Source organism: Telopea speciosissima, chromosome 10, assembly GCF_018873765.1.
Source record: "Telopea speciosissima isolate NSW1024214 ecotype Mountain lineage chromosome 10, Tspe_v1, whole genome shotgun sequence".
NCBI classification, from domain to species: domain Eukaryota; kingdom Viridiplantae; phylum Streptophyta; class Magnoliopsida; order Proteales; family Proteaceae; genus Telopea; species Telopea speciosissima.
Genome location: NC_057925.1, coordinates 34,765,014 through 34,789,624, shown reverse-complemented (window position 1 = coordinate 34,789,624; position 24,611 = coordinate 34,765,014). Strand labels below are relative to the sequence as shown.

The window sequence follows — 24,611 nt, the reverse complement described above, 5'->3', positions numbered from 1 at the left end:
CTTCGGTAAGCTCTTTCTGATTCTCTCCCCTCTATATCTCTTTCTGATCTCTCTCCATCTCGGTAAGCTCCTCTTCTGATCTCGCTCCATCTCTTCCCCTTATATCTCTTTCTGATCTCTCTCCGTCTTTTCCCTAATCCCAGATTTTTATTTATTTTTTATATAAGTTTCAGATTGAAATGGTTGTTTGTTGGATTTTTTTTTGGGGGTAAATAAAAGATAGAGATGTGATCGCAGTTGGGTTTATAGATTATACTCTGATTTTTGCAGAAAACCCAAAAAAACCAGGACTTTCAAAGGCTCTTCCCCAATGATTGAAGCTCGAGTTCACAATTTCTGACCTCCCACACACCGATCCAAGCTGCACAGGTAAAAGCCCTCTCTGTGATCCATTTGGAATAAATTATTTTCTTGTTTTTGTACCACCTCTTTGAATTGTAAAACCTAGTTGCTGGTTTATGTTGGTGTATCTGTGGTTGTCAATGAAATTACTCTCCCATTGTAGATTCAAATTTAAGATGTTTCTGGATATGTATTTTGCAATCAAACTTGTAGACCTAGTAGCATATAGGTTCTGGTTAGGTTCTAGTTCTGTTTCTCATTAACTATACGAGGATGCGACCATAAGCTTTGTCCTTTCATGTGAAGAACTCATATTATTTACTTCATGGAAGTGTTTAATTTCATGGCTGGAAGCTTTGTCCTTAAATTATTTACTGTTTTAACTCAACATTTAGAATGAGAGCTGGACTTCAAAAAAGAAACTTGAAAAAAGAAAAAGACAGAATTTGTGCACCTATGTACCTCTTCGAAGATGACTGTTTACTCCACTGAGAACTCAAACAACATGGTGTGTTTGTACTTCTCAGTTGGTTGAATAACAACAGATGGAAAGTTTGGTTGGTTAATAGCATTAGGGAATCCCTGCGTCTCCAAACAAAGCCCTGAGTGCTTTCCATAAACTGCTCCACTTTTACCAACAACACCATTAACATAGTTCCCAATATAAAACTGCACACCAAGGGCATCAGTCCAAAAGTTCAGAACCCTTGAGCGTGAGGAATCTTTCACTTTAGCAGCATGTTTCAAGCCTGATTTCTCTTCACCACAGTCGAGCACATAATTGTGATCATAACCCAAGCCAGCAACCTCATGGATCGAGACACCAATCTTCTTTTTTGTTGTGAAATCAAAGGGGGTACCTTTAACAGGAATGATTTCACCTGTGGGGATTGTGTTCTCATCAACAGGGGTAATGTGATTTGCCCAAATCTGAACCACATGCTCAAGAACATTCCCAGAGCTGTGACCAGCCAAATTGCAGTAGGTATGCTGACTAAGTTAATTGGAGTAGCCTTGTTCTTGGGCACAACTTCCATTTCAAGCTTCATTGTTGATGGGTTTTTCTCTTCTTTACGATCAACTATGTCCCACACCACCTTATCGAGCCCCTTGTTCCCACCTGAATAGAAGAATAAAAGAGATTAAATACAGACAGTGGCAAATACAACTTGAGAATAGAGTTCCTCAAAAAGTTTTAATGCATTGTTTATAACAAACAACATGAGCAAAATGAAATTCTGACACTACTTTGCTAAGCATGGAAGGAGATTCTAGCTTAATTTTATATACAAACAATAAAATAGGAACATACCTTGTATTCAAATGAAGTATCCACCCTTTCCATCCCCCCCCTCCTTTTTTTCCATCTTCAACTTTCACGCATTTAACCATACAGCTAGAAGGCATCTCATAGTTCATGCATCATTCATAGGAATTCTGGATTCTCATAATGAAACCAGGTTGCAAAATTATATCAAGATAAGAATTTACGAAAGAGCTAGATCTAGCTGAGTTTTTCAACCATTAGATCACCCCATCGATTATAGCCTTGTAGGGAATCAAAGCAATAGTTTTTTTTTTCATGGGTTTTTTTTATTTTATTTTATATTTTTTATGTCTCCCATTCTTGTTTCTTGCGATAAATGTCTATGATAAGCATGCTTAGTAATATTGCAATGGGACCCCTCTAACAAGACAATTTAAGATGGGGTTATGTTTGGGGCTTTAATTTGTTATGATAGTGCTCATATGAAGAATACAAAGTGGACATTTGTTATATACAGGACATATGGCTAGTAGTAGCATTGACAATGTCAAGTGAACACAAGTTGAGTTAAAAATTTTCATTGAATTCATGATTGATAATGTGAAATGCGGGAATAAAACTGCTAGTACATTCAACAAAACTGGTTGGAATGACATTAAAACCCATATAGAGAATTATCTGGGACATTCCATTTCAAAGGAACAATTGTGTAACAAGATTTACAAGCTGCGGACAGAATACAGTAACTTCAAGAAGCTACTAGATACAACGGGTTTTGGTTGGAATTCCATGATAAGGACAGCCACAGTTGATGATGAATTAGTCTGGGATAGAGCAATACAGGTAAACATATATAGACTTTATTTAGGAAAATTTTAGATATAAGTAATCATCTATATTATTAATTAAGATTAATTTGTTATGTAATTAATCTTATATATCTATATATATATTTACTTTTCAGGCAAATCCAACATGGTCTAAATTTAAGAAAAATGGATTATCCTATTGGCCAGGGTTGTGTATCATCTTTGGAGACTCAAATGCACGGGGGAATATAGGATCGTGCAGCACCGAACCTATTATTGACATGACAGAGGGTAATGAAGATAATATAGATAGAGTATATACACCTCCCCCCACTGAGAGATTCCATGATGATATAGATGGTTTTGAGAAAAATGAGAACTCGAACAAAAGAGCCCGCGATAGTACACCGTCATCCTGTAGGAAAAAGAGTATGACTGGAGATGCAATAATTTCATTGAACCAACTTAGTAGGTATATGAATTGGAAAATGGAGAAGGCGACGAGTACTTCTGCCACATCTCCAATTCGAGGTGCTCGTGCTACATCAGAATATAGTGCTAGTGCTTGTCAAGCTATACTGGACAACATTGATGATGTTCTTAAGGACCAATATGTGAAGGCTATTGATCGTATGTGTGTTGATCCAGTATGGAGGGAGATCTTTATTACAGCTAAACTTGAAAAAAGGGCTTGGATACTTGATGGTTTAAAGTAGTCCCCTTAGCTTTGCATCGGATGTTTTATTTGATACTATTTGAACAAGTGTGTTTGTTTTCGTGCTTGAATTTATGTTTGATTGTTAGATTATTTAAGTTTTACTATATTTACCTTGTATGTGGTATGATATTGACTATTATGTTTTAATGTCTCTCAATTTTATATTTATTTATTTTTGTTGCAGTTATGTCAATATTTTTAGACATTTTAGATGATTTATCCAGGGATGAAGATGTTTTACTTTTTCATGCAATTCCACTATTGAGTATGTTGGTTCGTGATAGGGAACCTTGTAGAACTAGTATATACCAAGGTTCTATGTTGGTGAATGAGATGTTGAATGGGCACCCAACCATATGTTATAAGGAATTTAGGATGGAGATACATGTTTTTGAAAACTTATGTTCATGGGTGACTCATAGGGGTTGGTTAGAGGACACTCGTTATATACGTGTTGATGAACAAATTGCAATGTTCCTTTGGATTGTTGGTAAATGTGCGAGCAATAGGGATGTACAGAATAAGTTCCAACATTCGGGACAAACAATTAGTAGTATTTTTCAAAATGTATTGGTTGTAATGCGGAGGTTGGCTAAGGAGAAGATCAGACCACCAAATTTTAATCGAGTACCCAAAGAGATTGAACACAATCCCAAATACTATCCGTATTTTAAGGTAAACTTGGATAATACATATATGCTCAAATTCCAGACATTGCTTCTTATATTGATATGTAATTTTTTCTTTCACTTTTTTATTTTGCTTCTGTCTTAGGATTGCATTGGTGCCATAGATGGTACTCATATTCATGCGATAATCCCACAGAAAGATCAAATCCGATATAGAAATCGAAAGGGGATCACTACACAAAATGTGATGTGTGTATGTAGTTTTGACATGCAATTCACATTTGTATATATGGGATGGGAAGGAAGTGCAAATGATTGCAGAGTCTTTGAAGCAGCAAGGAGCAATCCAGATTTAAATTTTCCTCATCCACATCCAGGTATTTTTTAGGAACCATTTCAGTCATACATAATACATTTGTGTATATTGTGTAATAATATAAATACTTCTACTTGTAGGGAAGTATTATGTTGTCGATTCCGGGTATGCAAGTTAAATCGGATATCTAACCCTATTTAGAGGTGAGACGTACCGTCTACCAGACTACAAGGGGTATAGGAGAAGACTAAGAATAGCAAAGGAATTATTCAATTATAGGCATTCAACTCTTAGGAATGTCATTGAATGTACATTTGGAGTTTTGAAGAACAAATTCAAGTTGTTAAGACAAATGAATGGTTACTCCTTGCAAGACAAAGCTTACATTGTGGATACATGTTGTGGACTGCATAACTTCATCAGAGATGAGCATTTTAAAGATGAAGAATTTATAAGACTAGGCAATGACCTAGCAGAAGTAGATCCTGATGAACTTAACCCCCCTCATCAAGACTATGTTCCTCCAGTATCACAGACAAGTCAGCATAACTGGGCTAGAGAGATTAATGAAACTAGGATTCGAATTGCCAATGTACTGGCAAGGAAAGTTGGAATGTCAGAGTTGGTAGATGGATGATTGTCTTATGTAATAGGAAGTTTAACAATACTTTCGATGAATGTTATAATTTTTTATTTTTATTTTGTCTTAATCATGGAAGTTTATATTTCATTTCAATATTAATTTGGGAGTTTATTTTATCAATTCAATATGCTATATTTATCTTTAACTTTATATAGTTTGTTTTAACATGATACAATTATATACAGATGACTTCTAAAGTGCCATCACACGCATTAGCAAAATGTGAAATATGCAGTAACAATTGTGTTGTTTATGAAACAAAACAAGGGAAAAATTTGGGAAGGGACTTTTTCAAATGTCCAAGGCGTTGTGATTTTTTCATGTGGGTTGACCAATTAACATTTTGTAAATGTGGAGAAGGTCAATGTAAGGTTCGAACTGCGAAAACAATTTCAAATAATGGACGATCGTTTTGATGTTGTCCTAAATCGGATGGGGTAATGTTTTATCCTTGATAAGTAAACTTCGTTATTCTACTTACATATATATTCAACTATGTTAATCATGTTTAATTTTTCAACAGCCTAACAACCGTGGGTGTGGTATGTTCGCATGGATAGATGAGACAACGCTCAGCTCTTCCATACAACATACTCCTCCTATGTCACCATGTTCAGAAGCATCAACATCTATGGTTTCTTTCCCTGCATCATATTATATGACAGGATATCTTGAAGGTAGAATTAAAGGGACAGAGGAAAATATGAAGAGCTTGAAAGACGTTCTTAGTGCTATGAAGAAGTTGGAGTTAAACGAGAAAGAAGATTGATGCAATTCATGTGATTTTGTAATAAATTAGAAATACTTTTTAAAGATTTTTTGGAATATTTTCTAGTTTTAAAAATGATGTTTTTTTTTTTTAAGTTTTAAATTGTTGTATGTAATGCACCTCCGGATATTGTCATATGGTGGATGTATTCTTAGATTTTTAATTTTAAGTAAGTTTAGTCAAGTAATGACATTTTTGTAATAATTTATTAGTTCGATAAAAGATGTTTCATAACAGATTTTACCAAACGGATTTGTGTTGTTTTTCGAAACATCTTTTACCAAACGGATTTGTGTTGTTTTTCTGTTCTAAAAATATTTCTGGAACAAGTTTAACAAACACTATTTTATCATCCAAAAACATATTTTTCGCAAAGAAACAGAAAAAAATGATAAGGGTAAAAAACACCTGTTCTGGAACAGAAGTGTTACCAAACGGGCCCTAAGTGTGCACACTGCGTCAAAACATATTAGGATGAAATGACCACTCTACCCCATGAAATTCGGAAATACCGGCCGCACTCCCAGCCTTCCACTGAACCCATGCGCACAGGAGCCACGCTCCCCCACCTCAACAAGGAATCAAATAAAAATATTGAATTGAAAAAGAATAAAACAAAATAAAAATGCCATTCATGATTCATGGCGTGGCGGCGAGCCGGCGACATGAGTTCAATCTCAACTCTCAAACCCTCCGGTAAAGCAGATTCGAGGTGCGCTGCTGTTGTAATTATAATTGCAGTGAAACCCTCTTCCTAATATTCGGAATCCACGAAAAGCTTGTAGCAGTTGAAAGGATTCTTTTACAGAGAAGAGGAGTTACTGAAGAATCACGAAAACCCTCGTGTTTTGCCGATGAAATGGTGTTGAGAGCTGCAGTTTCTTCCCTCTCTTCATTGTGTTGCTTCCACCGTCCTGCCAGAACGAGTATTCTCTCTATACGCTCTGTTCATTCTTTTTATGAGGATTTAGCTGGAGTGAATATACTTGATTCTGAAATTGTACAGAAGTCTAACTCTGATTGTCGTGATCAGGTCATCGAGTTTGAAGCTTTTGTGACTGATTTGTGTCAGTCAAATTATGTCTGTTATGAAGACGCATTGGGTTTGTTTAATCAAATGGTTGAGTTACGGCCAACGCCGTCGATTTATACGTTTAGTCTTGTTTTAAGAGCAATTTACAGTAATAAGCGGTACTCTACTGTGGTTTCTCTGTATAGGAAGATGCTTTCGATCGGAATCACGCCGGATAAGTACACACTCACTGTTCTGCTTCACTGCTATTGCCATTTGAATTTTGTTGATATGGGTTTTGCAGTTTTCGGATGTAGGCTGAAACGGGGTTATGATCCCGACACTGTAATTTTTACTTCCTTGATTAAGGGTCTCTGTAGTGGTGACAGGATAGTTGACGCAAGTATATTGCTTGAGAAGATGAGAGAATTGGGTTGCCCACCTGATGTGATTACATATGGATTTGTCATTAATGGGTTTTGCCGATCCGGAAAGACTGCTATGGCTCTTGGGTTACTTAGGGAAATGGAGCAGCTTGGTTGCAAACCAAATGTGATCGCCTACAACATGGTTATTGACCGTCTATCGAAAGATGGATCAGTGAATGTGGCACTGGGGGTGTTACAAGAAATGACCCACAAGAGTATTTCACCGGATGTCACTACTTACAGTTCTCTCATTCATGGGTTATGCTTATCAGGCCATCATAAAGAGGCCACAAGATTTTTCTATCGAATGATGTATCAACGCATTCGACCTAATGTGATAACATATAACATATTGATGCATGCTCTCTGCAAGGAAGGGATGGTCCGAGAAGCGCATGGACTGTTGTTTGTGATGATTCGAAAAGGGGAAAACCCCAATAAGGAGTCATATAACACCTTGATGGGTGGGTATTGCTCAGTAGGCAAGGTAGATATTGCTGTCAAGCTCTTTGATTCCTTGGTGACTAAGGATTTTGAGTTGGATGTTGTCAGCTATAATGCATTAATTAATGGGTTTTGCTGTAGTGGGAGAATAGATGAGGCTGTGAAGTTGTTTGAGAAAATGCTTCACAAGGGATTGGAGCCCACTACTATCCATTACACCACTCTAATGCATGGATTTTTTGAAGTTGGTAGAGTTGAGGCAGCACAGGCTCTATTCAATGAGATGGTAGATAAAGGAATTTCTCCAGATGTTGTCTCTTATAATTCCTTAGTTCATGGTCTTTGTGATCTGGGTTTTATGAAGGAAGCTAAAGAGTTGCTGTATGACATGGTGAAAAGAGGAATTTTTCCAAATGTTGTCACTTATAGTTCTCTCATACATGGTTACTGCAATTTGGGACAGTTGCAAGAAGCAAGTAGAGTTTTGGGCGAAATGCTTAATCAAGAAATCCTTCCTGATGTCCTGACATTTAACATATTAATGACTGGACTTTGTGAGGAAAGGAAGACTAAAGAAGCACACAGGCTGTTAGAAATGATGATCCAAAGAAGCAATGAACCTGATAGAGTTACATACCATATATTGATAGATGGATGTTTTTCGGCTGGTGAAATAGATGATGCCATAATGCTCTTTGATTCCATGTTGGCAAGAGGGCTTACTCATGATCTTATCAGCTATACTACATTGATAAATGGGTATTGCAAGAATAGAAGAATAGACAAGGCTGTAAAGATTTTTAGGGAAATGCCCTCAAAAGGACTGAAAGCTACAGTTGTTACCTACAGTACTCTGCTTGGTGGATTGTGCCAGTCTGGTAGGGTTGAGGCTGCACGTAATCTCTTGAGTGAGATGGTGAATCGAGGGATTTCTCCAAATGTAATCACTTACAATTCAATGATTCATGGACTTTGCAGTTCAGGTTTGTATAAGGAAGCCAGGGAATTTTTTAATGACATGGTTGATAGAGGAATTTCACCAGATGTCCTCACTTATAACCATGTAATTCATGCCTATTGCATTTCATGCCATTGGGAAGAAGTCTCTAAATGTCTTTCAGAAATGATGGTTCGAAGAATTTGCCCGAATGTTACAACATTCAACATATTGATGGATGCTCTTTGCAAAGAGGGAAAGGTTGGAGAAGCACATGCATTCTTTGTTCAAATGACTTATATAGGTGAGAAGCCTGATATGATGTCATATAATACATTAATGGATGGATATTCTTCGGCAGGCCAAGTGGATGATGCCTTAAAACTATTTCATCTTATGCTGGCTAATGGTCTTGTGCCAGATTTTGTCACTTACCATGTGTTAATTACTGGGTATTGCAAGACTAAGAGAATAGATGAGGCTTTGAGGTTCATTCAGGAAATGAACAACAAGGGCCTGAAGCCCACAACAAGTGTATACAATACGTTACTAGATGGACTTTGGGAAGCTGGTAAAGTTGAAGCTGCACAAACACTATTCAATGAAATGGTACCAGATATTGTAACCTACAACACAATGATCAATGGCCTTTGTAGGAGGGAGCTGCTCGTAGAGGCTACAAGATTGTTTGCAGAAATGGAAGAAAAGGGCTACCTGCCAAATACAGTTACATTTAATACCATGGTCCATGGGTTTTGTCGAATCAATGAGATCCACAAAGCAATGAAATTTCTCCAGAAGATGGCAGAAAGAGATGTTCCACCTGATAAATGTACTGTTTCTATTATAGTTGATTTTCTGTCAAAGGTTGAAAAGCATCAAGAACTAAAGGAATCACTCCTTACATTTTTCCCAAAGCATTATGGAGATGTTACAAGTGTTTCATCATTGATTTCATCTGTCAAGGGCCGCTTAATTTTTGGTGAAGAATTTGATACAGTAAAGCAATCATCTGAAAGATCCATTGAGTGAAAGTAAGTTTACATAATGAAGCAAGTATTTTTCAATATCTGAAGCACTTAGATAATTTGATGGATTAATTGTTTAAAGGAGAATATGTCTTGAGTTTTCTATTCTTTTTTTCCTTTAGGTAGAAGCTGGGATTGAGAAGTTTCCTTAAAAGTTGCCGCAAGAAGCACCATCCAAGTGAGCATATCACTTTCAATTTTATAGACATGATGGTAATAACCCTCTCTCTCTCGCTCTCTGAGTAGTGAGAATATCAATTAAAAAGAAAAAGATGCACATACTGCCAAACTGGCTTCATTAACTGGCCCTCAAGCTGCCGTTTTTTCATTACCCTCTCCAATTTCCTATTTTACTGGCTCCACAACACCAGATCTATAAATAAAGGGGAAGCATTCTCTGTGGGGGAGCGCAGGGATCACGCGTGCACGGTAGCCAATGAGAGCATGCGCACTGGCATTTCAGAGGGTGGGATTTCCACTTTTCATGGGAGGCGGGGATGTCATTTTGCCCCCCACTGTGTCTGGGCGTGGCCTGTGCCCCCTTCACAGAGAACATTTTTCCCGTAAAGTAATTATTCTACTTTGTTCACTTCCAAAATAAAAGAAAAAGCTGCCTTCCTTTCAGAAAATTGCCCCCAGTGTAGAGTGTAATGTTTGTCTGGGTGGTCCGCCTAGTTATGCCATGTGGCAGAATGATGTGGAAATTTCATGTCAAATTCGATCATATAAACCCCCATGGCCCCATGTATTGGAATGCTCCCTCTTTGTAGTCCATGTTCTGTTGTGCAACCTCTTGATAGTAATGGATTTTCAAAGCTCTATTTTGCCACCTTGCCAATTCTGATCAGGCTGAAATTTGATGTGAGCAAAGGACCTTGGGGTCTACCAATCCTCAAAATTTGCATCCCATCTGACATACCATTTGGCAGATATAGTGGCCAATCAGATAAACCTCTCTAGGTGGGCCGAACAGATAGACTTTGCCTTTTCTTTTCCCTCATTTTTTCTTTTTAGAAATATTTTCTTGCTTTTGGATAACTTTTGTAAGTTGGATTGCATTTTTTAGATAATTTGCCTTTAGTTAATGCAGTGATGTATTGATTGTGATGATTGTGGGCATGCTACTGTCATTCAGGGTAAACTTGTGCCTATATGTTGGATGGTTTAATTCTGAAGATGAGAATTACATCTTACATCTTTCCAAAGCATGATGGAAAAGTTGAATGATTAGTGCTTCATCATTGATTTCATCTATAAAAGGCCACTTAACGTCTGATGAAGATTTTGGTACGGTACAACAATCATTGAAAAGATATAATGAGTTAAAGTGAGTTGTCTCCTTTACAAATGAAGCATTTATATTTCAATACTTGAAGCACTTGGATAAATTGATGACGAATGGGTTAAAGAAGGAGAATGCCTCATGAATTTCCTATCCTTTTTCGTTTGATGGAATCTGGGTTGAGAAGTTCTCTTCAAAATTGCTGCAATGGGCACTGTCCAAATGAGCATGTTACTTTAAATGTTACAGACATGATGGTAATTTCTCTCTCTCTCTCCCCACATTTCACCGTCTCTTCTGCATATATATATATATGTATACTGGCAAACGTCTTCATCAACTGGCCTCAAGCTGCCCTGTTTTATTATCTTTCCCTTTTCCCTGTTTCACTGGCTCTTTTACTTCAGGACTAGGATTTGAGTAACTATTTATTTCTCTGTCTTCCAAACTTTAAAAAACTGATAAATATATATATATATATATTAAAATTCTTTCTCTCTGTTTGGACTTCTTTTCGGAGGTTGGTTGCCTTTATAATGAATTTGGTTTCAGTTGATGCCGTGTTGTATTGAGAATGATGCTTATGACTGTGCTACTGTTAGTCAGGTCAAACTTCCTCCTCTATGTTTGCTTGATTCTGAACTTTACATAACATATCTAGGCTATACTAGCATAAGAGGCTGCTGTTCTGTTTGGTTATTACACTGTTGTTTTTGTTTCTATGCTTTGTTTTTCAGTGAAAAATATTAGGGATTATTAAAGGTCATCCAATTTAGGTTTTTAAACGATTGATTTCTATCAATATACCTGCTAAAGACCCAAACCATAGAGTACTTAGCACAGGTGCCACGGAGAGATATGTTCACAGTGTTAACAAACATGGAATGCTCCTACATGTTCAAGTTCTTACAGTTCCAGACGTAACACATGGCAAATCAGTGAATTGTACCAATTTCGGAGTCGCTGAAATTTCTCCTTTGTGTCATGTCATTTCGGCGAAACAACACTTTACCTTTACTTAACATGGTTTCACGAGTCCATCTTTTTCGGTTCTTTCACCTCGGAAAAGAAGAAAACACATCTTTTGCTCGGAGTTTTGCTACTTCACCTCATCAAACTGCTGGAATACACTGTTGGGGGTTGCCTTATCACTCCAAAGAGATCAGTTGCTGCATATTGGTGAAAATTCGGCGACATTCAACAGTTTTAGGTAATGAACTTTTCCCAAAAATGATTTTTTGCATAAAATATGATAAGTACCCGCCAGTAGGTTCGTTTGTCGTTGGGGCTAAGCAACAAAGAAGAAAGTCCTTCCGAGCCAGAGTAGCATCAGTGGTTTGAACAATGAAATTCTGTCCTCCCCTTCTGCTGGTGAATGATCTAAATTTACTGCAACAACTTGAAAAGGAAGGGATGTTCACTTTGGAATTGCTCTACTGAAATAGAATAGGCTCCGACTTTCAAACTATATATATATAAGGCCAAAGATTTCATACATGGCCGTGTAAGTATGCAATGGTTGTGTCCCCTCTCACAAAGAGTTGGAAAAGTCATAAACCCCCCACCCATATTTGATGTCTCGAAACTTCCACCCTCTCACATGCACGGCTTACACAGCCATGTATGAAAACTGCCCCCTAAATATAATATTTTTATTTTTCTAGTTTCAAAAATAGATTTTCTTACAATAAAAATGTGAAAAAATTAGGGTTAATATCAACTGGATGGGGCTCAATTTTATATATGGTAGACAACGTTGGCCGATCTACCTTCTAATGGAGTCAAATTTTTTTTTGGCTGGTAAATATATATATTTTTTAATTTTAAAATTATGAAAAATATTATTAAATTTTTAAAAAATAGAGAATTTTTTTTTGGTTTGAAAATAAAGAATAATTATGAAAGTACATGTTTTGAAGCGCATATAAGGTTTATTATGTTGTACCATATTTGCTTTTGTTGTATCAGCCAATATTGTTTTTGAAAAAATTATGATTTTTTGAATTAAGAGAAAAATATAAGGGTTAGGGGAAAAATAATTAGCTACATTGTTGTTTTAGTGGTTTGAGTTCATGTGCCTCCGTTAATAATGACTTGTTTTCTTCATGCAACAGTACGGTGGTGAGATAATGGCTGCCTAGGGAGGAGATAGCGACAGGGGAGACATAGCATGGAGGCATGGTAATGCAGAACCAGGGAGGGTGGTCTACTATGGTGGGCTTCATAGAGGGAACAGTAGAAGAATTAGAAGCAAGGTTCGAAAACTCGGGTCATGAAGCCATCTCAGCCCAGCAAAAAACCGAGTTGGGCCCAGATCTCACCGAGATCTCAGCGAGTTTGTGCATTTTTTTTTTTCCGACTCGGAAACCCATCTCGGTGGGTTTTAGACCTCTTTTGGGTGTGAAAATCGGTATACAGCCTATTTTAGGCCATTTAAACACAATAGCATTATTAGATTTTGCATAAACAAAGTCCAAATAGGAGTTTCAGTTAGTGAGAAAGCAGGACAGACACTTACTTATTCTAGAAACCAGGACAGACACAGGACAAACAGTCTTATTTATGCCTAATTTCATTTAAATAAATGTTTTGTACAAAACATTTACTTAAGATATTATTCATAAGTAAGCAAATACCCCCTATTTGAATCCCATAAAAATAGTTAAAAAATAAAATTCTAAAAGGAAAAAAAGTCAACCCCCCAGTTCAAGAGCAAAGACTAGATTTTCGGCGATAGGTACAATTTTCAACTTTCTAATGCTGGGGTTTTCTCAAATCTAAAAATTCCATAAATCCTAATATGGTAAAACATTGCTAAAAACCAAAAGTGCGGTAAAATATTCATTTGTTTTGATGTTCAAAAATATATTTTCATTCTGAGTGATTTTGACAGCATTTGCGCACACCGAATTAAGTTTGACCGGTAAGTAACTCCTTCAATATAAATCAGATTTAAGCAATCTTGGACTTGTTGGAAAGCTTTCAAAACATAGCTTTCCAACAAGTCCAAGATTGCTAAAATCTGATTTATATTGAAAGAGTTATGTACAGGTCAAATTTAATTCGGTATGTGCGAATGCTGTCAAAATCGCTCTGAATGAAAATAACTTTTTGGACATCAAAACAAATGAATATTTTACCGCACTTTTGGTTTTCAGCAATGTTTTACCATAATAAGATTTATGAAATTTTTAGATTTGAGAAAAACCCCAGCATTAGAAAGTTGAAAATTACACCTATCGTCGAAAATCCAGTTTTTGTTCTTGAACTGGGGGGTTGACTTTTTTTTCCTTTTGAAATTTTATTTTTTAACTATTTTTACTGGATTATTTGCTTATTTATGAATAATATCTTAAGTAAATGAAATACAAAAACATTTACTTAAATGATATTAGGCATAAATAAGTGTCTGTCTTCTCTGTCTTGGTTTCTGGCTTAGATAGGTGTCTGTATACCAAGAATTTCCAGCAAGATCTCGAGATCTGGCACTCATATAAAGGACCTAGATGGGCATTTTCCTATGTCAAAGAGATCTCGGAGAGATATTGACATTTTAAGTTTCGTAGGCCATCTCGACTCGGGAAATTGGAAAACTGAGAATCTCGGCGAGATCTCGCGAGATTTCGGACTATGTCACACACACGCTCTCACTGAGCTTCACAAATAACTTCAATTAATCAAATCTCAAATCTGGCTCTTCTATCGTAGTACATCAATTTAAAGGAAAATATCCTTATATAAAATAGAAACTAACCAAAAGGGAAACTACCAAAATAAGACATATCTAAGAAAATGAAACTACCAACTAAGCTCCTACGTAATCTACCCAAGAAATAAAACAAATATTGCATCCTAAACTAAACTACCAGCCCTGGCTAGACCAGAAAACCGGTTTAGGACCAGTCCTTGGTTTGGGCTTCCAAAGTGGGTCATGCCGGTCCAGCCAGGCTAAGGCAACTGCATCACATGGACAACCAATTGGAGGTGACGAGAGAAAAACACAGTGAAATTATTGTGGTAAGAAGATCATGGGAGGGGGGCCATAAGACAAACAACATTTGGCTGGGAATGCTAAAGATGTGACCACATGCCCTCTGGTTTTTGTGGAGCTTTTTAGGGCCATAACTGAACACATGAGGGCGAAGGACATCAGAGGAAGGCGGAAAAGAAGGTGAGGGTGGAATTTGAGGAGGCAGTTCTAGCGACCCAGCCAGGACAGGGGGATGCTGACAGTGATGATGACAATGAACTTGTGTATGTGCTTGATGATATGCAGATAGAGGCAGAGGCTAGGGATTTTTGGCGGGCACAGGTGAGGAACAAAGCCACTTTTCAGGAGGAGCATGATAAATACAGAGACTATAGGGCAGGAGTTGATGGGCGGAGATGGGGTGAGCAGAGCCACTTTTTGTGCTGAGGCCTGCCCTCTACTAATATGAGATGGGCGGAGATGGGGTGAGCAGGGCAAGAGATAGACTGGGTCGGACAGCCAAAGAGGGCAGAAAAGCAATTTAAAAAGAAAAATAGTTGAAGGAATTAATAATGAATAAGATGCAACTACTGAAGATCCATGTATGAAGTTTGCTCTTGTTGCATTCTGACAACCCATAGTTGTCATGGCGTTTAGGCGATCCAAGGCATTGGAGGGCAAGGTTTGACATTTCTGTTTTGACCAATCAAAATATTTCGGGTTTCGACCGAAACTCTACATGTTTCGGTCAATCATTTTGTTTGGCCATATTGGTGGTCAAATGGCCTTATTTTGGCCCGAAACTTTAAGGAAACCCTAATTAAGCATTTCTAAACACATTGTAACCTTTAGATTGTAAGAAAACACACCCAAAATGGCTGTTTGGTTTTGTACTCTATGTTGGCAGTGTACACCGTACCTACTGCGTACTTTCTCAAATATAGCCTATTCTACCTATTAGTTTTGGAGCACACAAAAATCAATAAAAACAACTAAATATGCATTAAGAATGAATAAAAACCATTTATATTACACAATGCTAAAGTGTTACAACTTACAAGTACAAGTGTACAACTAAGGTTAAAACACCCTTATGAAACTGTTCCTCCAACTTTATGTCAATAGCACATAGAATTCCGGGAAGGCTCAGAACCTTTGGGGAAAAAGGGTATACCTCTAAGTTTGAATCTTACACAAATCTTGCTCGAATGTGGCAAATTTTCGTTCTAGATGCATTATAGTAGTCTTCAACACTTTGTCCCACCAAGAAATGTAGGTAATGAGGTCAAAAATACCAAATCTGGGGTTTTTTAGAGTTTTTCCCTCTAACACGTGAAGCCACTTGAAACTTACTAAATGGGTCGAAATGTCAACCCATTGCGCTTGAAATAATGCTTTTATATGCATTGTTTGATACCAAAACCGAAATTTCGGCCAAAATGGTGATTTGGTTGAAACCCTACATTCCTACTAAGTCATGCCCAGTTTTGGTTGAAACTGAAATATTTTGTAATTAAGAAGTATAGAACAATTTAAGAGCATATAGGGGTGTAATAGTAAAGGCAAGAAGAAGAACAAGCTTTATCTATTGGAACACTCGCCTTCTTAAAGCTATGAGGACCAGAACAAATGGGAGGGACCTAGTGAGGGCTGGAGTAACAAGATTTTCCACTTCAATCCTGACACTCTAAAGTTTGTTAAAGCATAAGGATGCCTTGAAGCAATTGTTTGTCTATGATGATTGGAAGAATTCTAAGTTGTCTGTGACAGAGGTAGGGAAGAAAGTGACTGATATGGTGCTTACTGCCACATTCTGGAATGGAATGCCAGATTGCCTTAGAGTATCACAATCAATTATTTTGTCTCGAGGTTAGTAGATGTTGATGAGAAGCCTGTTATGCCTGAATTTATATGGCATTGGAAGTGGCAAAAAAGAGAAGAAAACAGAATTTGGTGATGTAGATCGAAGGTGGGAGAAGAAGAAAAGGTTCCTGCCCTTAGGCCACATGAGACAGCAAACTTTTAGACCCCAAGGTGCCAGCCAAGAAGCCCATCGAGTCCAACAGTTTCAGCCACTTAAGTTTTAATACTAGGCCCAATTGAGGGGCCAGGTTTGGGCCCCATTAAGGAACCTACTTTTTGACTTGCGTTTGTGGGGGGGGGGGGGGAGACTTCTATCTGCAATCCTTTAATTTATTTAGTTGCTATTTCAGTTACTTAGATTTAACTTTTTTTTTTTTTTTTTTTCTTTTGTTTGATTAACTACTTATTGTACAAGATATCCCATACCATGCGTTGGATTTTTTTCTCAGTTTTCTTTCTATTTTCTGTTATTGTTGATTAGCTCTACATATTTGTAAGAGCCTCACTGCTCAACCCACGATTTTATGGATGAAGAATTTATTTGGAGTGTACAATGAGAAACTGTGAGAGGCAGTGAGGTGAGAGACCTCTCAGTTTTCTTTCTATTTTCTGTTATTGTTGATAAGCTCTATATATTTGTAAGAGCCTCACTGCTCAACCCACGATTTTATGGATGAAGAATTTATTTGGAGTGTACAATGAGAATCTGTGAGAGGCAGTGAGGTGAGAGACCTCTGGGTGAGATACCCTTGGCTGAGATAGCTTTCCCCCTTCTTCCCCTTTCTCTTCTCCAATCGGTACCTCTATTGTGGGTTCTATTTTCTGTCCATCTGAGATCAATCGAAGTCCTGTTGAAGCTGCTGATTTGCACACTGAAGTCTCTATACATATTCCAAGTTGCTGCTGAATATTATTGCTGATTGAAGGAGGTATTCAATCACCTGTGGCTCCTATTCTTGAGGGTTTCCTGTTGAAACCTCTAAGGCTGTCGATCTCATCAGTCCTTGAACTGCTGGGACTGATCTTTGGAGATTCCATTCCCCATCTAAGGACCCCAACTCGATGGTGATTTGAAGGTGTTCTGAATTCTGGTTTGGTCAGTACCATAAATCTCTCTATTAAACCTTAATTCAAGTAGTGTGAGATCTCAGGATTGGGCCATCACTTTGTCCTGAGATTTTGAGAGTTTATTCCATAAACAAAGGCTGCTGTTTGATGCTAATCTCATCCCCTTTCATTCACTGTTGCTGTGTTTCTTGAAAGCAGTTAATTCTCAAGTTTTGGGGCCCTATTTCTGTCATGCGATAGGTGTTTATTAGCTGCTGTTTATTGGTTCCATTAGCTGGGGATATAAGGGTGATTTTAAACCATTGTTACCTGCTGTTTGGTACAAGTTCATATGCTGTTATTAAGTGTGAGAGTAGTGACAGTTTTGGGTTATATTTGTGATCCAGTCTGGAGTTAGGTTGTTGAATGCTAGCTCTACATTATTTGGGAACATAGAAAGGCTATAGGAGAAAGTGATAACAAATGTTGATAGGCGTTTGGAGTGTCAGATAGAGCGACCATTATATGCAGCATTTTACCTCAATGCTGGAAAGTATTTTGAGTACATTGCTGATGGGACGGTATCTCGTGACGAAATGTTCGAATTCCAAAATGTTTTTGTTGAAGTGATTACAACAATGCTGCTTGACGAAGCTTTGCAAGACAAGGTATTGTGTGAGGCTGATACGTACAAAAAATGTGAAGGTAGTTTTTCGAGGCATGTGGCAGTTAGACATCGGACAACATTTAATCCTCGTAAGTATTTTTTTTAAATTTTTTGACAAGTATTTAGTTATTTACTGTTTATACTGTTGATACTGTTGAGTTGTTTGTATGAGCAATATGTGTATCTGATTTTTCTATAAACTGTAATTTATATTTTATAGTTTCTTAGTGGGAAACACATGGAAGTTTGGCCCCTGCACTTCAGGCGGTTGCAATGCATATACTAGGCCTTTGTTGCTCTGCTTCTGGAGCAAATTTGAGTTTGTAAGTACGAATTTTTGTAGTTTATACATTTATTTTTTAAATATTAGTTTTTAGTTTTATTGTTTCAATGTTTCTTGGTTGCATAGTTTTATGGAATCATAGAGTTCTTGACTTAAATATTATTTTGATTATGGATTCAGATTCATACCAAGAAGAGGAATAGACTAGAACATTTACGCTCGAATGGTATAGTGTATGTTCAATATAATTGCCGTCTTCATTCAAGGTTCCAAGAAAGGCAATTATGATCCATCATTACTTGATGAGTTGGATTGGAATAGTGAGTGAGATTTAGTCCATCTTGGAGATGATCTCACATGGGGAGATGTTGATAGAGCAGTTGGGGCATCTACATCGGTTGGGAGGCATAATCTATCAAGGAGGCTCAAGCATCAACATGTGCTGCCAATATATGCTATACACGTCGTTGTAGAGGGAGGGGCATTGTTAAAGAGTAATTAGATGAAGGAGAATTTGAAGAGGATGTGAACGATGATGAAGATGTTGATGATGACTTTGGTCAGAGGCCAGCTAATTTTATGGGGCAGCAATAACAACTAGATTCTGATTTGGACCATTTGGTTGATGATAATGCTTCAACAAGAAAAATTTATATTTGGATTTTATCATCGTTTTGATAGTTGATATTTTACTTGACTCTTGATGATATATTTTAAAATTTTAAAGATTATTGAAGTTTAGCATTTTGGTTTGCTTTTTATGTTTTTCATTTAGAGTTTTTGGAAAGAAATCTCCCCACTTAGGATTTGAACCTATGACCTGTTGGTTAGCAGCCGACTACTCTACCACTGAGCTACTGAGGAACAACAGGATCATTAAAGGGTGACTTACTTATACTGTATGTATTGATTGATAGGGGGTTGAAAATTGAAATATCGTGGATGACTTGGAGGATCTCGTGTTGGCATCATAGAGGTAAGAATAGTATATTACATAAACATTTACATGCTTTATAATTATGCTTTTTAATTACATGTTATTATGCTTTTTAGTTATTTATTTATTATAAATGTGCGTCTTTATATCTTTTACTTTGTTCATTATTTGTTGATTTTGTCATTTACGTTATTACTAACAATTTAGCAAAATTATATCATTTACCATGTGGTCTTTATCAACCTGGAAAAAGCCTATGACCGAGTCCCTAAGAGATCTTATCCAACGTGTTCTAGTGAAGAGGGAGGTGTCAAGTAAATATGTGGATGTCATTAAAGATATGTATGAGGGTGTGGTGACTAGTGTGAGATTTGTGGGAGGTCAGGGCAAGGAATTCCCAATTACGATTGGACTACATCAGGGTTCAGCCTTAAGTCCTTATCTTTTTGCACTTATATAGACGATATAACCAAGAACATTCAAGACGAGGTCCCTTGGTGTATGCTCTTCCCTGATGATATCGTTTTGGTGGTAGAGACAAAAGAAAGGATTAACTCCAAGTTAGAGCGGCGTGATGACTAGTGTGAGATTTATGGGAGGTTAGGGCAAGGAATTCCAAATTACGATTGGACTACATTAGGGTTCAGCCTTAAGTCCTTACCTTTTTGCGCTTATCATAGACGATATAACCAAGAGCATTCAAGATGAGGTCCCTTGGTGTATGCTCTTCGCTGATGATATCATTTTGGTGGATGAGACAAAAGAAATGATTAACTCCAAGTTAGAGCTTTGTAGGTCAACCTTGGAAACAAGAGGATTTAAGATTAGTAGAACGAAGACAAAGTATATGATTTCTAATTTTAGTCACACTTTGATGGATACTGATGTGGTGCAAATTGAGGAAAAAGAGATACCGTAAAGTGACTATTTTAGATATCTAGGGTCAATCATAAATAAAGAAGGTGACATAGAGGGTGATGTTTCACAGAGAATTAAAGTGGGATGGATGAAGTGGAGAGGTGCGTAAGGAGTACTGTGTGATCGACGTATTCTTCTAAAGCTTAAAGGAAAGTTCTATAAGACTGTTGTTCGTCCGGCCATGACGTATGAGGCAGAATGCTGGGTAGTTAAGAAGTGTCATATTGATAAGTTTGTGTAGCAGATGAGGATGTTACGAGGGATGTGTGGAAAAACAAGGAAAGATAAAGTACGGAATGAACATATAAGAGCGGACTTGGGAGTTGCCCTGATCAATGACAAGCTCCGAGAGAGTCGTTTAAGGTGGTATGGTCATATTTAATGGAGACCTAGGGACGCCCCAGTAAGGAGGAGTGATATGATTCTGATTTAAGGAAGTAAAAGAGCTAGGGGCAGACCTAAAATAACTATAGGAGAAGTGATGAGGAATGACTTGTATAGTCTAGGCCTGGTCCTAAGTATGACCTCGGACAGAGCCTATTGGAAGGCAAGGATCCATGTCGCAGACCCCATTTAGCTGAGATTATCTTGTCGTGTTGGGCTGTGCCTTTTTCCTCTTACTATCTTTCATCTTTCTATTTATTTCCGATCTTCCATTTGTCATTTTCCTTTGTCATTTCTCATCTCTTTCCCCATCCCTCTTCTCCCATCTAGTCTTCACCTTTTTTTATTAGTACAACTGTTTTCTCTATTTTGTTTTGTTTGGATCCATGTAGATCGCCATGACAACTATGGTGTGGACAGCCCTGCCGAGTTGGCAAGACAAGGATAAAGGTGCTACCATCACCAAGCCTGAGCCTGAGAATGAAGTGTTGAAGCAACTCAAGAAAACTCAGGCTAGTATATCAATTTGGGGGTTATTGACACCTCACTGGCTCATTGGGACACTGTTCTAAATGCTTTGGCGAAAGTGCATGTCCCTCTTACCACTGGGCCAACTTAGTTGGCTAATATAGTAGGAGCTTTGTATGTTGTGAAGGTAATCATGTTTATTGACAAAGACCTCCTTGCTGAAGTATCTAGTCACACCAAGGTTTGCACATTACAATGGATTGCATTGGGAATAGAGTCCCATAAGTCTAGGTTGACAATGATTTTGCCTTAAATGTCTACCCATTGAGAATGGTCAAGCGTTTAGGCTTTGGCCCTAACGATCTTTGACCATGTGTTCAAGGATTGAGAGCCTACGATAATACAAGAATCATTGACAATGTCTACATCAGAAGTTATTATGGCAATGTCTACGCTCTAACAAGGGACATTACCTAGATGGTGCAACCATAAAAGAAAAGTGATTCTTAAGGATGTACGCCACTTAGTTTGCCCTACATGAAGACATGCTATATAAATGGTCTTATGATGGAGTACAATTAGTTTGTGTCAATGAAGAACAAGCACAAAGGGTCATGGACCAATCCATCGAGATATTTGTGGACCACATATGAATGCAAGAATGCTAGCTAAGAAAACCCCAAGACTAGGATATACTAGAATACTATAGAAGTAGTTTGTGCGAGTTACATCATGAAATGCCATAATGTCAAATGTTCGCCAATCTAATACACGTGCCATTTACAGAATTGCATACACTAAGCTCTTCGTGGCCATTTGCAACTTGGAGCATAGCATCAGGCAGGTTGTTCCCAAGTCTTCTAATGGTCATAAATACAGTTTAGTCTCTAGACTACTTCACCAAATGGGTAGGAGCTCTATCACATGCCAAGCTCACAGCAGCTAAGATAGCTTGAAGTAGATCGAAATATGAAGAAAAAGAAGCCAAAATAATGTTTACATTACAGTTTACATGAACAGAGTCACAACCCCTTATTTTGCCTTGGTGTGAATGCTACTAAGAAGATCTTGTGGGGCCCAAGACCAGATCATGTGAAGACTATTAGAAGATTCAATTTTGCCTACGACGGGGAATTAGGAGTTTAGTTTAGTTTCTATTCTTAGAATTATTCTCTTAGATATTTTGTGGTTGTCCATTAAGCAATCTTAGATCTTTAGTTTCTAATTCCAGATTTAGAAACTAGGCTTAGCTTTTATGTAGAAGTTTCTATTTTCCTTAATTTTATATTTTTAGTTGTTTCCTTTGCTTGCAAGTTTCTAATTTTCTCTTACTTGTAAGGCAAGCATAGCTGCCCATAACTATGCCCTTAGAGGCCCCTCGGACCAACGATTATGATGAATGAAAATATGCCTTTTGTGCAAAGTTTTGATGTCCTATTGTATGGATGAAGGGCTGAGAGGCGTGGCTGGTGAGAGCCAAAAAACCCCTAGGGCTCAGAGAGTCGAATCTCCTTATCCTTTACCGTCTATTTTCTTATTTACTTCTCTCCAACTTCAACACCAACCGAGCTTCATCCTTGCTATGTTTTGTGACTGCAATTACTGCAGTCGATCTTTGTGCAGTTGCTGTTCTCTGTTGGTCAATACCATTGCTGTTACACCCGCACCCAAAATACACCTTAATATCCCGGGTCAAATTGGACTTTTATTAGTCACGAATGGACTCACCAGACTGGTTCCGTTCGTGGATCCGTCCGTACTGTTTCTTGCCCTTTTGATGTAATTTCGTATGGGACCCACGTCCTTGTGTCCCGCACACTCTAACTAAAACCTTGAATAAGATGGATCCCCACCCTTACCTTCTTAGAGGTTGTTGGGCCATGAATATGGGCCCAAAGGACTTAATTTAAATAATTAATGGGATTCTTTGATTTACTTGAGCCAAACCAGCCCTAGAACTAAAATGCTTAAATGGGGCCCTAGGCTAGGCCAAACATGCCCTAATCAGCTGGACCTAATAGAACCTGTGACCCTCGCCAAACAGGCCTTAAGACCCACTTAAACCTAAAGGACCATCCTTAGTCTTAAGGGTACCTAGGCAAACAAGCCCTAAGGCCTCTTTTTATCTTTAAAAGAGAGGGCTCAGCCCAGGATCCTCCCATCTCTCCCCCCTCCAAGCCAAACCGTGGAGGAGAAGAGGAAAGGAAGGAGAAGAAGAAGTAAGGAAGAGGAATGGGAGGGGAAAGGAAGAAGATGGAAGGGGAGCCAAAGGGGTCTTGCTGCCCTACCTTCCCTCCTCTTGCTGTTCGGACAAGGATTGAAGAAAAGAAGAAAAAGGGAAGAAGGAGAGAGGAGAAGGTGGATCTTCAAGGCTAGCTGGAGCTGGGGTTGGAGCTTCACTCACCAAGGTATGTTCTACCTCTTGGTACCTCCCTCTTCTCCACCTATGCCTGAATTTGAGTAGGTTTATTGAGTTTGAGTTGACTTAGGGTTCCATTTGGGACTCAACGTGGAGCTCTGCCCTTGAATGGGACTCTATTAACGAAGACCAAGCTCCATTGATGGCTTCTATCAGCTACTTTGCAGCCATTGTTGCTAATTCTTTGGCTTTCAAACCCTAAACCCTATGTTGGACCAAAATAGGTGTTAGATCCTTGTGTGATCTTGGATCCATGAGGTAGGTCTAGGTTCTAGTGACCCTAGGAAGGCCTAAGACTCCCCTCCATGACCTTGAGTGCCATGTGAACTCTAGGTTCCAAGATGGAGGAGGGAACCTTAAGAAATCTCAGAAAGAACCCTGACGGATGCACGAACGGAGTCACTGTCGTGGTTTCGTCCGTAAGTCCGTTCAATGTATTCTAGTAGCTGGTTCGAGCGGAGCCAGGAACGGATTTACTTTGTTGCCTTCGTCCGTGGTTCCGTTCCCTCTCGGGAATGTCTCAGGGACCGAACGGATGCAGGGACGGATTTATAAAGAGGTTCCGCCCGTAGTTCCATTTGCTCTCGGGTGTGTCTCAGGGTTTGAACAGAAAGAACCCTGACAGATGCACGAACGGAGTCACTGTCGTGGTTTCGTCCGTAAGTCTGTTCAGTGTATTCTAGTAGCTAGTTCGAGCGGAGCCAGGAACGGATTTACTTTGTTGCCTCCGTCCGTGGTTCCGTTCCCTCTCGGGGATGTCTCAAGGACCGAACGGATGCAGGGACGGATTTATAAAGAGGTTCCGTCCGTAGTTCCGTTCGCTCTCGGGTGTGTCTCAGGGTTTGAATAGATGCAGGAATGGATTCAGGTGTAAGTTTCGTCCGCGATCCGTCCCTTATATTTTGACCTGTTGGCCTGAACGGAGTCAGGGACGGACTCACCCTGTTGCTTCCATCCGTGAGTTCGTCCGTGCTGTCTTGTTTGAAACCCAGTTTTAACTTGGGGGCATAACATAGGACCCCTCTAATAAT

At 38.3% G+C, this 24,611-nt stretch overlaps 1 protein-coding gene, 1 non-coding gene and 1 pseudogene across 2 annotated transcripts; 1 reads left to right on the top strand and 2 right to left on the bottom strand.

Annotated features, from left to right (window-relative positions):
- Nucleotides 1-801: 801 nt before the first annotated feature.
- LOC122643498 lies at nt 802-1,469 on the bottom strand (annotated as a pseudogene).
- A 4,705-nt stretch (nt 1,470-6,174) lies between these two features.
- LOC122643059 (pentatricopeptide repeat-containing protein At1g63400-like) lies at nt 6,175-11,069 on the top strand. Its single transcript, XM_043836694.1, has 3 exons — nt 6,175-9,555; nt 10,191-10,302; nt 10,424-11,069. Exon 1 carries the CDS (start codon nt 6,353-6,355, stop codon nt 9,344-9,346), a length of 2,994 nt encoding a protein of 997 aa, XP_043692629.1. The 5' UTR covers nt 6,175-6,352; the 3' UTR covers nt 9,347-9,555; nt 10,191-10,302; nt 10,424-11,069.
- An 8,177-nt stretch (nt 11,070-19,246) lies between these two features.
- TRNAS-GCU lies at nt 19,247-19,318 on the bottom strand. The gene has a single exon. It is a non-coding gene; the product is annotated as a tRNA-Ser (tRNA).
- Between the last annotated feature and the right edge of the window lie 5,293 nt (nt 19,319-24,611).